General features: G+C 38.0%; 1 protein-coding gene and 1 pseudogene across 2 annotated transcripts; one reads left to right on the top strand and one right to left on the bottom strand.

The window, feature by feature from the left end:
* The first annotated feature begins 350 nt into the window (after window positions 1-350).
* LOC107729180 (protein Njmu-R1-like) lies at window positions 351-6,529 on the top strand. 2 transcript variants are annotated; one of them, XM_016539589.1, is made up of 10 exons: window positions 351-745; window positions 1,227-1,301; window positions 1,640-1,765; window positions 2,931-3,059; window positions 4,226-4,283; window positions 4,415-4,534; window positions 4,648-4,712; window positions 4,803-4,930; window positions 5,023-5,126; window positions 5,974-6,529. In XM_016539589.1, the coding sequence occupies exons 1-10, from the start codon at window positions 597-599 to the stop codon at window positions 6,190-6,192; spliced, it is 1,173 nt and encodes a 390-aa protein (XP_016395075.1). In that variant the 5' UTR covers window positions 351-596; the 3' UTR covers window positions 6,193-6,529. The 2 variants fall into 2 exon arrangements, with proteins under 2 accessions (XP_016395075.1, XP_016395076.1); XM_016539590.1 differs by lacking the exon at window positions 1,227-1,301 and having other exon boundaries at window positions 352-745.
* Window positions 6,530-8,684: 2,155 nt separating this feature from the next.
* On the bottom strand, window positions 8,685-11,941 carry LOC107729167 (sterile alpha motif domain-containing protein 9-like; annotated as a pseudogene).
* Window positions 11,942-13,978: the final 2,037 nt, after the last annotated feature.

Here is a 13,978-nt window from a genome sequence, read left to right as displayed (position 1 = left end):
TGGCGGATGTGCGCGACCAGCGGTTAGGTAGAGAGGCTTAGAAAAAGGGGTTTTTGTAGTCTCTTAATTCAATATTTATTTAATTATCTGTGTTAAGGCACATTGAGACGCAGCACAAGCCACTTTCATGGTACCTAAAACCCAGGACTGGTGGTAGAATGAAAATATTTGAAAGCATGAGTCCTGAATGGTCTGGGGAGTAGTGTCTCTGATCCATTACCACAGTAGATGGCGGTAATGCTCTTTTAAGAATGCGAACCGCCAATAAGCTCAAAGAAGAAGAAGAAGAAGAAGGATGAACATATGAGTCAGTGCATGAGAGTGAACACAAACGATTCGTTCACTTAAAAGATTCATTCAAAACACCGATTCGTTCACTAACTAAACACAATTCCAGCGCATGCGTACCGGTATCGCTGTCACTACTTTGACTTTAGTTAAATGTCACGTAGCATTTAAATAGATTTTTAAACAAAATAGTTAACGCGGCTTCAATGCATTAACATCTTTGGGACTGAAATTGATTAGTTATTGGAATAGCCCGTAAGCCGTAGCAGATATCACTGTCGCTCGTCTTCTTTTGGCTCTGCAGAGACATGTTTACATCCCAGACCTCTTCCTTCCAGGAGTCCATAGACGTGGATGAAAGAGATGCAGACTTCGACAACGAAGAGATCGCCGGATACAGCCAGAAAATACAGCAGATTAACAGCTACTATGCCATATACTACTACCAGAACACAAGGTACAGTGGTTTCCACATGTAACTATGTCATTGCATTAGGTTACGTTATGCTAAGGAGGCTTTCCAAATGCTGGATGCTTTACAAAATGCAAGTTGTTTTAGGAATAATTTGCCCTTTTATACCGCATATTTAGGATTATATGAGATGCAAGCTTGCATAGTTAGGTCTAGCTAGTCTTTTGCATTTTTCTATGTTTATGAGGTAAAATTAACAATTAATTTGAATTAAGCTTGCACTTGCGTGACTCAAAACCATGCTCAAAACCAGGAATATGTTTAATTTGAAGCATAGTTCATAATAGTGGGTTAGGCCAATGAAATCATATGACTATATTTTGGAAGAGTTACATAGTATATGGACACTGATATGTATAAAGTTATTGTAAAACACCATACATGGCTATGTAGGCCAGTGAGAACCTTGGGAGATCTTAACATATCAATGCTTATGAAGTATTAAACGCATTATCAAACTACCCAGATCTGAGGCTTCTGGAGAGAGTGTGGCCTGGAGCCAGAGGAGATCAGACTCAACCACAAGTCAGGAAGACTTTAGGTAAAAAGGGTCAATCGATCATCTTTCAGTCATTTCAGTCCCCGTGGCTTTCAGTGTTGTGATGGGGGGGAAAAATCATGGCTTCAGTCAAAAAAAAAAAAAAACACCCAGGATTCTGCGTCTGGCTTTTCATCATGTTGGTTTGCTCACATCATTCATAACCATTGAACTAATCTGTCTAACGTCAAACTGTGTATTTCTTTTGGTTTGTATCTCTGTTAAGTGCCGCTGGTGATTCTGTGAACAGCATTGCTTCATTGACTGCTTATCTTGTTCACTTGTTCACTTTTCCTTCCTTGTTGATATTCTAGTTTAACCCATATTTTCCACTCTTAAAGTCTCACCCTGCTGGACGCCAGCTTGCCACCCGAGGCCGAGCCAGAACTGCGAAGCTACATCTCACGCAGGCTGAGCAAGGGCGCTTTGCTAGGGGGTATGGGGAACATTGCCACTGTGGAGCTAAGGTACATCATATCAGTGTTGTTATTGTTAAAGTCCCCCTGTGGTGAAAATCACATTTTTAACATTGTTTACATGCAGGGTTGGGCAAAGATAACTGATTGGCTAACGCTATTTTTCCCCTTGTCAGTGCTCTTTTTTCTCACCATTGTTGAGCATTTTCTCTTTAAAACTGCAGTGTACCAAAGATAGTATCAGAAATGTGGTTTGAAACAGCCTATTTCTTACTGTCACAAACATGTAATCAGTCTCATCAGCTTCTGGGATGGGACTTTCTGTATCATTAGCAAAGCGTTTCTACCTAAGGATGTTGACTTTTAGAAGGTCGCTTTTTGAGATGGCGAAGGGGAACATGGTTTGTGTAACATTAGAAACACACGATTAGCTGTTTGATAACATAGTCAAGCCAAAAGCTAATGATATCCGAAGTTGTAGAGAGCAATACATAAAATTCTGATACACTGACTTGTAGCCGACCCTGTATAAATCGCTCTTCATCTTCTTTTCCTGAATCAGTTTCTCATTCAAACATACAGTATATGGCTGGATTATTCCAGTATCCTAGTGGGAGTGATTGAGTGTAGACGGGACTAATTTGCATATTCATGGTTCCTCGTACACTAAACGAGGTAGTTTCAAAAATTAGTGACTGCAGGGGCTTTAAAACTGAAACTCTTGAAAAATGTTGTCGCTAATTGAAATAAAGCTGTAATAAAATATAAAATGTTCAATGAAAAAATCTACTTTTAAATGAAAATTATAAAATGATAATTAGAAATGTTGCTTTGGCAACTAACTGAAATAAGTAATTTTAAGTTGAAATACTAAAACTGAAAGAAAAATAAATTTGAGCCAAATTGTCAAAAAATGACAAAAGCACATAGCAAAATTACTAAAAACTAAACTGTTAAAAACAGTTTAATATCAAAATAAAAACTAATTCAAAATATACAAATAAATAATAGTGTATAAATACTACTAAAATAACACTGCATCATATTTAGCAAGCTAAAGAGTACTATTTAAATGATGAAGTATTAATACATTTGCATTACTTATTGTTTAGTATCCTTCAGTGCAGAACTAAATATCCAGATCATATCTTATTGCCATTCAGAACAATATTACCATGTATTATCTTAACTGATTGAATGTTTGTGTGTGTTCAAGCATCCCCGAGCAAGCGGTGGGCTGTTACTGCTGTCTGCTGGAGCAGGAGAAATCTCCAGAACAGCCTGAGGCCGACGGCAACGGCTGGGTGGTGTGTCTTCTCGGAGGATCAGAGAAGGGCCTAAATCTATATCCTTAAACCACAAATGACTGTCAATTAAACTGTAGGAAAAACAGCATTGTGCACTAAAGAATGAAGTGCTCAGGGGCGGATTTAGTGATTTGGAGGCCCCAGGCAAAATACAGGAATGGGGCCCTATACAATTTCACACATTTACAACCTTGAGGTTCCTTTCACTGTTGCTCGCTGCTGCTCCTGTGTGGAAAGTGACTGTGCATGGTACTTCTTGGGTCTTTCACAAAAACGAGTGAGCGCCATTTAAAAAAAATTAAAATAGGCCCTATATAATATGCAATGTTGCTTAGTATTAAAATTATAGCTTCAGATGCATGATATTTGTAGGGCCCTATGAAATCCGTTTTATTTTTCCCAAATTAGCCTAAGTTTTCTTTTTTTCCAAAATCTTTTTTTCCGTTTACGTTTTTCTGGATTCAGGTTTTTTTTTTTTTTCGTTTTAATTTTTCTGGATGATTTAAGGCCTTTTCAATTTTAACAAAAAACATGTCTAATTAATTAAAATCATGAAACAAAAACATGAATCTATCTTTTATTCCAATGAAAATTAAACAAATCCTTTAATTTTTGTACATTCAAAGTGCTACACAACAGATGTTTACTGTGTAATGAGCAATGTCACGGAATTCGTCAAATATTGAATGAATAAATCAAATGCAATTCAGTACACTTCAATCAAACCGCGATATGGACTAGTGTATGTGAATATTAAATAGCAAAAATACTATTTAGCTACTACAGACGACACCCGTGCGCGTGCTTAAATAACAAACTAGCAAACGAAACGCGTGTCTGTTCCGTTCATTCCGTCACATTCCGCGTTACGCAGTAAATTCCGTTTTTATGAATAGATTCCGGGATTCCGTCCCCATTTTCTACATCGCCCTACTTTTGCTAAGAAGCACGTTCAACGCGGACGCACAGACGGTTGTCGTGGTAATGAACACCACAGCAACCACTTGTGCGTCCGCACTGAACGCGCATCTCGCATATAAAAAGCATTTTAGGGGGCCCTTGGCTTTTGGGGGCCCAAGGCGGTCGCCTACCTTTGCCTAATGGTTAAGTCCGCCTCTGGAAGTGCTATCAAATTGTATCTTTGTATTCAAACATGTTGCTCTCTTAATAGAATATTGAATACATTTTCTTTAACCCTGCAAACATTTAGAATTGAGCTGGACAAGTACGTCCAGGGTCTGCAGGGCTGTTTGACTCCAGAGGTGAGGACAGTTTTTGCCACTGACAGTGGGAATAATATTGAAATCTGTCCATTTTTTTGAAGTTATATCTGCTAGCACACAGCTTTTTATGTCCATTTGCTGTAAATATTGCTGGCAACTTCTGGCTACAGATGCAGAATTTGGAGACAGAAGTCAGGCCCTACCTGAACCGCTGGTATGAAGAGTCCGTTATGCACATTCACAAAGTGGTTCAGCTGTTGCAGGCGAATGTCGGGTGCCTTCTGCATGCAGTAAGAAACCACTGCTGTCTAGATCAAATACATTTTATAAAATCATAATTGAAAGCAATAATATACTGTATTATATGAAATGGTAAATGAACATAACTACTTCTCTGCTGCAGGCTTTGAGTCACAAGCTTTTCGAGGTCACAGGGGCAGATGAGAAGACAAAAGCAGATATAGCAAGGTCAGCGAAACAACTTTATCTTAATAGCGGCTACATTTTTACAGTTGTAAAAACTGATAGCCATTACAACTTGATTAATTGTCTTGTTAGATTTATCAAAGCAGCAAGCCTGCAGGGTCTAGTTCAGGAAGACACCCTCTGTAAGGCCATTTCAGAGGACTCTCACAGCAGTCTGATCATCGACTGCTCAACCAGCCCACCTACACTCACCAATAAAGGTCAGCAGCAGCAGCATCACCTCACTAAATGTACAGACTTTCTCCTTTCATAAATGCCTTATTTTGATAATGTTGTGTTATTATCTCTGCAGTCAGTAACCGATTCTGCGATGACTGGATCCAGGCCTTCCTCAATGCTGCTGAACGCTTTAACCCTTTCCTTCTCCGCCAAATCCTGGAGAATTTTAAACTTAAGGTTAATTTGCTTCTGATTGAGTATAACAGTAACCTGGTATCCAGACTATACATTTAACAGGTGTATGGCATTCACTGATTTTTGTTGCTTGCTCATTTTACTTATATATAATTGTAAATATTTATATGTAAATTTTATAAAAAATTGTTTTATAAAAGAAGTTTACTTGTACATCTCTTCTTCTTTTTTTTTGCCTAATATTAACATGACATTTCTGAAAAAGTTATGTTTACCATGCTAACCTACTATTGGTAACTAACAGTTAAAGGGATAGTTTACATGAAAATGAAAAATTCTGTCATCATTTACTCAGCCCCATATTGTTCCAAACCTGTATGAATTTCTTTCTTTTGCAGAAAATATTTTCAAGAATGTTGATAACCAAAGAGTTTTGGTTCCCATTGACTTGTATTGTTTTTTCGTTTCGTTTTTCTTTTTAGTCCATGCAATGGAAGTCAGTGGGAACCAAAATTGTTATTTACCAACATTCTTCAAAATATATTTTGTGTTCCACAGAAGGAAAAAAAAAAAAAAATCATACAAATTTAGGGAGGGGGGGGGTCAGAGAATATTTTTGAGTGTTACTGGTAACTGCTGTCTGTTTCCAGATCTTGCATTTTACACTTGTATCCAAATCTAGTATGTTGTAAACATCTGCTCACAGTGTAAAAAATGAATTATTAACTTTTAAGTATTATATTAAAAACTATTAACTTAAATTTAAAAAGTATTAACTAGTAGTATTAAATGAACAAAAAATATTTTCTGTATAGTACCCAACCTGATTTCAGAAATGCCAATTCATCATTTTGACTGTCTTCAACATACACATTGTTTCTCCATGCAGGCCATTCAGGACATGAACAACCTGAAGCGCTTCATCCGTCAGGCTGAAATGAGCCACTACGCTCTGTTCCGCTGCTGTCTGTTCCTGCAGAGCTGTGGAAACGGGGACGTGCTGCTGCAGAACGCACGGGCCGAGCACAGCAGCCTTCCTGAGGCCTGTGGAATCATAAAAGTGCTGGAGGAGTTCCTCGGGGAGCATGCGCAGGGCACACTCTACTGACACCACAGTGATTCATAAACTCACCTATCTGAGAGCACCTTGGAAGCAGCTGCCCAGAACTCCAATTTAACACCCATAATCATAGCAGTGTGGTTTGCATTTTAAGCAACTTCAACAAACTTGAATTGAAAACACTAAGTGTATCTTTGTGTGTGTAGAGGTTCAACAGCAAAGGTTGAAAAAGATTATGTTTGTGATGTGCTGCTGTATGTTGATTTGGGTGCTTAAAATTTCTAACCTAAATAGATCCTATAAAATGGAGCAATGAAAAATGCATGTGTGATCAAACTTTATTTAAATACCTTTTCTCAATAATGTGTATATATTAACAATACTGTTTATATGTGACAACTGATTCTAGGATGTAGTCTCTATTGTGTAGCAGTCATTGTTTTGAAGATGTGATTTTTAAAACAGACAGTCCTGTACATTTATTGAAGTAGCAAACTGAATTAGGAAGCTAGTCACATAATCATGAAGCTCTGCGCAAGCCAATAGCCTATTAACAGTCTACTATGACCTATTGTACTATGACCTGCATGGCCCATTTTATCGTGTTTTTTTTTTTTTGTGATAAAGTGCTTAATTGGATAATCTATTCTTTTAGTCTTAATTGTTATAATAATAATTTATTTGATTTATGTTCTTGTTTGCTATTTCAGAATGTTTCTTCCCAAAAACAAAACCTCTGATAATCATAAAACTGGATGTAAATGTAACGGTTAAAATTAACAGAATTGTGAGAAAAATATCCCTTAAACATGTATATATATTGATCCAGTTGTAAATGGTGATAATGTGTATAATTATCATGATTTATGGTTTGACATGACTGTACTGTCAATAATTTGTTCCAGGAACATTTTATTTGTGAGAATTTATAAGAATTAAAGAAATGTTCAACACTGTGCATTGACTCGCTGTTAATACACCTAACCTTGATTCTTGAATTCATGCAAGAATTAAAATAACACATTGTAAATTAGCACAGGCAAAGTTGTAGTTTTTATTCTGTTTTAATTAATCCACTTTAAGCATCTCATGTGAGATTAAATAAAAAAAACAATCATAATCTGCCTGTCAAATACCTGTAGTATTTTCTGTAGCCAGATCGTTGTAGGATGTAACATCATTACCACAAGAGGGCAATGCATTGTTGATGGGGCAGGTGTTATTTTAACAGATTAAAGCGCTAGTTCACCCAAAAATGAAAATTCTGTCATCATTTACTCACCCTCATGTCGTTCCAAACGACATGAGGATGAGTAAATGAAAAATGAATTTTCATTTTTGGGTGAACTATCGCTTTAAGTAGGAGGCTTGGATGGAGGGCACAATCATTTATTACTAAATTCAATGTATCACAGGAAGACAGCACAGAATTGCAAACTGGAACATCTTCACCATAATAGACCTAATCTGTATATTTTGTAATACAATATTATGCATATTTCTACAACTATTTCTAAAATGTAAGTTTATATACACATCCAATTTTACTGAAAGTCACCAGCCAAATAATGAAATATATTTTTTGCCAAGCATCTGCACTTTGAAACTAATCAAGGAAATATCACTAAATAACAATATGTGACCCTGGAGCACAAAACCAGTCTTAAGTCGCTGGGGTATATTTGTAGCAATAGCCAAAAATACATTGTATGGGTCAAAATTATTGATTTTTCTTTTATGCCAAAAATCATTAGGATATTAAGTAAAGATCATGTTCCATGAAGATATTTTGTAAATTTCCTACTGTAAATATATCAAAACTTAATTTTTGATTAGTAATATGCATTGCTAAGAACTTCATTTGGACAACTTTAAACGCGATTTTCTCAATATTTCGATTTTTTTGCACCCTCAGATTCCAGATTTTCAAATAGTTGTATCTCGGCCAAATATTGCCCTATCCTAACAAACCATACATCAATGGAAAGCTTGTTTATTCAGCTTTCAGATAATGTATAAATCTCAATTTTGAAAAATTTACCCTTATGACTGGTTTTGTGGTCCAGGGTCACATATATCTTGTACTTATATTAAATTAGTTATATGTACCTACAAAGTAAAAATATGTAAAGTAAAAAGTCTTGAAAAAATATGATTGAACATACCAAGGTTAAATAAAATACCATTATAATCCATTTGCTGTAGACACAACCACCACTGCAATGTCTGATTCTAAATAAAGGTTTTTAACATTCAATAATATTCCCTCAAAACAGTTTTATGAGGCACTAATGTAGTCAACAACATTAATATACAAATTCAAAACAAATCCAGATGCATATTATTCTATACACATAATTTATATCATGCAGCTCGCTTATAATGACACTTTATTTTCATTCGATATGTTTGAATATATTTTATAAACTCATCTTTTGGGAAATTCTCAATTGCATTTTAAAGTATTGTTTCACTCTGCCACCTTAATGTCAAAAGCTACCACTCCACGAAGAGAAAATCCTAGGTAGAAAGTCACATTCTCATTTGAATTTGGCAAGGAGGCAGAAAAAAGTGCCTCTGATATTGCTTTGATCAGACACCCGAACAAACATATTTCCATTTTTAGTGTATCCAGTAACTCGTTTAAGCACTTTTACAACGTCTGGGTTTGTCCACACTTCACCACCTTGCCACTTGAGGCGTCTCTCACTGAGGGTTCCCTTGCAGAATTTTTCAATTGTGGTCTTGTGCACAAAGATGTTTGAAGCTCCCCGCATTTGTTCTGACCTCAGAAGCTCAGGGTTTTGATCTTGAGGGTCCTCGGTCCTTGTGTGCATGGCATGGGTACGCTTTAAGAACATTCTCATTTGAATTTGGCAAGGAGGCAGAAAAAAGTGCCTCTGATATTGCTTTGATCAGACACCCGAACAAACATATTTCCATTTTTAGTGTATCCAGTTTAAGCGTTTAAGCACTTTTACAACGTCTGGGTTTGTCCACACTTCACCACCTTGCCACTTGAGGCGTCTCTCACTGAGGGTTCCCTTGCAGAATTTTTCAATTGTGGTCTTGTGCACAATTTTATTGAGACCCCTTGCTTTTCCAAGGAAGAAGTGGGTAAAAATTCCACCTTTTCTCGAGGCAGCAGATTTAATCTCCGAATATCTGTGAAGCGCTTTTATTGCATTCGTGACAACATCACTTCTTGTATTGGAGTGCTCTTTGCCCATAGAGTCCTCTGGCCAAAATAAGAGTGAAAAGAGCAGGTATGCAGTATCTGGTAAGGCAGTTCTCTTTTCACTGCAAAACGGCCTACTGAGATTTTGAAGTTCTTCAATAGAAAGAAGTTTTCCAGAGCCAGGTGAAGCACAGGAGAGTGCTATCTGACAGAAGATAAAGTTTCTGAGCTCTGTCTGGTTGAGATCCTTTTGCAGGTCAGCTGGAAAAAGGCTGATTATTTCCTCAAGCTTTGCTGCAGCTCTTTGTTTATTGTTATTGGAGAGAAGGTAAAGGACTGTTGTAACGTTACCACCTCCAAGTTGGAAATTTTTAATTTGTCTCATTAATGGGGAAACTGTGTTTGCATCAGAAGCCTCATCCTCTTGAACGATGTGAAAAAATAACTTGGCATACACAGCACTTTTCCTGAGGAGCCGTCTTCTTGGATTATTGACCGTTTCAGGCTTCATCCAACTCCTCCTCTTCCTCAGAAATGAAATTCTGAAAGCGAGCAAGCTCATCAGAAATACATTTCAGGGCAGTTCTAATGCTGTTTATAATTCCTTTTAAAAGGCCATGAAACTTTTGCCAAGGTTTCTGTACTTCCTTTGGTATGTAGTCAGTGAGCAGGTATTCCATCAACTCCCTATTTCCCTCTTTGGTACAAAAAATGTCTACATTTGACAGGAGCTCAAGCAATCGGCATCCAATATCAACTTCTCCAAAATAAGAATTATTCCAGCAGACCATCTGTGACTGGGGACATTTTTCAGATTCTCTCAAAGTTGTGATTCCTTTAAGAGCAGTATCAATGATATCAGTGATGTCCTCTGGTTGAATTTCAATGTTTTTCTCACATATGGCATCATGTTTGCTGTAGAACCACTTTTTGTATACTTGTCCCAGTGTGTCAAGTATTTATGTGTGCTGTGGAAGATGAGACTTAGCTCTTTTAGCCCAAATCTCGGCTTCCTCAAAAAAAAAATTTCATAAAGCAGTCGTGCAAGCTGTTGAGCAACAAATGCATCCTCATCAAAACGGGTGTAAGCTACCTTCAAAAGGTCAATGGCTTTCTCCACATCTTCTGCCTCCCTAACATGCTCTATTAAAGGAGAAAACCAACTGTCATTTGGATCTCCCTTGCTTGTTTTGGTGCGTTTGATAAACAGATCTCTGACAAACTTTTGAAACTCATTGCTTCCAAATCTGTGGTCAAACAGCACTTTGTCCTGAAGCAGACTCATTGCTATTTCACTTTGGCTCTGGTAACTGGAGAGCTGCTTCAGGATCTCCTTAGCTATCAAATGATGAATTATTCTGACAGAGATGTCTGTCTCACTAGATTTTAGCTGTATGAAAAAATACCTAGCGTGCTCACTTAAGGACTTTTCAAATATTTGGTGTCGAACTTCATCAATCCATGTGGATGTTGACGGTTTGGCTGTTTTATCAAATTTGTCCAAGTGGATTCATAAACCTAGGAATGTCTCACAGTGGGAAACAGACAGGTATAAATTCTCAATGTGGCTGTTCAGTAGTACCACAAATTTGATCAACTGTGTCTGAAGAGATGTGTCAATTTCCTTCAGCAGGTTTTCAACAAAGCCTGTGATGTACGACTGTTCAAACTCTTCACTCATGAGCACAAAAGTGAGTATAAACTCTGGTTCAAACTCGAGACTCTCTGCTTTCTTTGAGAAGAGCTTCTTTTCTGCTGGCGATAGTTTGCGTGTAACTCCGACTGTGCATAACGGCAGCGCTTTGCACATCCTTTCAGGATCAAGAGACCTTTTACAACAGAGAATGATGAAACACAGTTTTGAAGGACTTATTTTCATTGTTGTGACTGCATTGTTTAATTCTCTTTGGAGGTCATCCTGATAGTCTGCATTGCAATCCTCTAGCAGCAAAAGCACAGGTAAACAGGCATTCTTGTCAACTTCTTGAACGTTCTCCGTACCGTACAATCACATTGCTTTCCCAACTTATTTTTGCGTCTGTCCTGTGTGCGGCATATTTCTTCTGTGCGCCCGCACACGCGCGCAGCTTAGAGGGAACATTGTTTAGTGTACAGTTTATGTAGTTTACAAATGTACAATGTTGCGATGCTATGTATAAATATGTCAGTTATGATGGACAATGTATAGTTATGAAAGTTTTAATTGTTCAGGCTGAATATAGTCTGTGGGAAAAAATTGTTCTTGTACCTGGCTGTTCTGGTGGTCGGTGCTCTGTAGCGTCGACCAGAGAGCAACAGTTCAAAGACAGAGTGGGCTGGGTGTGAGGGGTCCAAAGTGATTTTGATGATGGTGCCCAGGAACCTGAATGACTCTACTGCAGCCACAGTGCTGTCCATGATGGTGAGTGGGGGGAGTGCAGGTGGGTTGAAGTCCATGATCATCTCCACTGTTTTGAGTGTGTTCAGCTCTAGGTTGTTGTGACTGCACCAGACAGCCAGCTCTTTAACCTCCTGTCTGTAAGCAAACTTGTCTCCGTTGTGTATGAGGCCGATGATGGTAGTGTCATCTGCAAATTTCAGGAGCTTGACAGAAGGATCTTTTGCAGTGCATTCATTCATATACAAGGTGAAAAGCAGTGGGGAGAGCACATGTCCCTGAGGGGTACCAGTGCTGATCGTGAGAGTCCTGGATGTGAGTTTACCCAGCCTCACTAGCTGCTGCCTATCTGTCAGGAAGCTGGTGATCCACTGACAGAAAGGGGAGGGCACGGTCAGCTGGGTCAGTTTGTCTGAGAGAAGGTCATGCATGATGGTATTAAAGGCCGAACTGAAGTGTATAAACAAGATCCTTGCGTAAGTCCCAGGTCTATCAAGATGTTGCAGAATATAATGCAGTCCCATGTTGACTGCATCATCCACAGAACTGTTTGCTCTGTAGGCAAACTGAAGAGGATCCAGCAAGGGTCCAGTGATGTCCTTCAGGTAGGCCAACACCAGTCTCTCAAATGACTTCATGACCACATACATGAGAGCAACAGGTCTTTAGTCGTTAAGTCCAGTGATGTTTGTTTTTGGGGGGGGACCGGAATGATAGTTGTGCGTTTGTAGCAGCAGGGAACTTCACACACAGCTCCAGTGATCTGTTGAAGATCTGTGTGAAGATGGGGGCCTGTTGGTCAGCGCAGACTTTTAAACAGGCAGATCAAACTAAATATGGCATACTATGTTACATTTTGAGAATGATTTGTTTATAATCGTTTGTGTTTTGGATAGTTCACTACCTTGACAGCACATATCCTGATACATCACATCTAGACTTTTAAACAGGCAGATCAAACAAAATATGGCATACTATGTTACATTTTGAGAATGATTTGTTTATAATCGTTTGTGTTTTGGATAGTTCACTACCTTGACAGCACATAGCCTGATACATCACATCTAATGTCTGCTGTAACAATTGGACTGAGCAACACAATTATTTGTTATATTTAACAAATAATCTTTAAAACCCACTCTGTGAGTTCCATGGACTATCACCCAAAAGTGCTACTATCACCCCAAGAGGGCTCAGTTACCCGGGCTACCATCTGATAAAATACTTTGCTTAAAAGTATGTGGAAAGATGTGCAATGGAACAAATCCAGTGAAAGACAGACACAGGCCAATAGAACGGACCTTTCCATCACATAAATTCATAGACAAACCTTTCTCTAAGATAACATACATATTTCAGAACATTTTGTCTACTATTCACTTGAGACATGTACAATCATGTATGTAATCATATGTTCTTTTATAGTGTTTTACCTATATATTGAATGTTTTATGATTACTTAATCAAGATTGCACATATGCCGTGCTTGGTATCCCTGAGCTCCAAATTACGTTACCTATTTGTTAATTTACATTACATTTAGCTAACTCTGTGACACATTAATATTATAAGAATCTTGAAGATTCTTCTCTTGAACACCCAATCCAGTTTCATATGCAAAATACCATGCTAGAGACAACATATCGTAACATTTCCATCCAAAGGTGCCATTCCTCATTGGCTCACTCCAATCCTGAGGATGTGACATCCTCACACTTTTAAAGATCACTGATCACCAGATGAGGGCGGTTAAAAAAAATAGTAGAAAACTCACATTTTTAAAATTACAATTTTAAAAACTATGCAATCTTTATTTGATAACCCTTCTGTGCTAGCTTCTTTTTGCTCAGACATGGTGCATTGGCTGATTTTAGATCAGAATGTCCACCCTGTCCACCGTAAAAAAAAGAAATCCCACTCTTCTCAATTTTAGATACTTTGACTTACAGTAGGACAAGCTTTAACCCAAGCCCTTCAGTATCATGTAAGGACACCTCATTGTCTGTAGGGGCTTTCACCTTAACATGTCATATAGAAGGACAAGATTGCTCACCTCAGGGGCCAGTATTACACATATGAGGTAAAGTTGGTTTGTAATGTTATCAGAGTTTTGTGTGGATGCTGGTAAACTGGTCATTAGAAGGTCAAATAAGTACTTCTCATGTTAACTATGTTCTCTTCACATGGCTTAAAGGGTTAGTTCACCCAAAAATAAAAATTCTGTCATTAATTACTCACCCTCGTGTTGTTCCAAACCCGTAAGACCTTCGTTCATCTTC

Source organism: Sinocyclocheilus rhinocerous, unplaced genomic scaffold (assembly GCF_001515625.1).
Source record: "Sinocyclocheilus rhinocerous isolate Xijiao unplaced genomic scaffold, SAMN03320098_v1.1 scaffold1029, whole genome shotgun sequence".
Lineage (NCBI taxonomy): Eukaryota > Metazoa > Chordata > Actinopteri > Cypriniformes > Cyprinidae > Sinocyclocheilus > Sinocyclocheilus rhinocerous.
The sequence above is the reverse complement of the archived record's forward strand: the minus strand, read 5'-3'. Positions and strand labels throughout refer to the sequence as shown.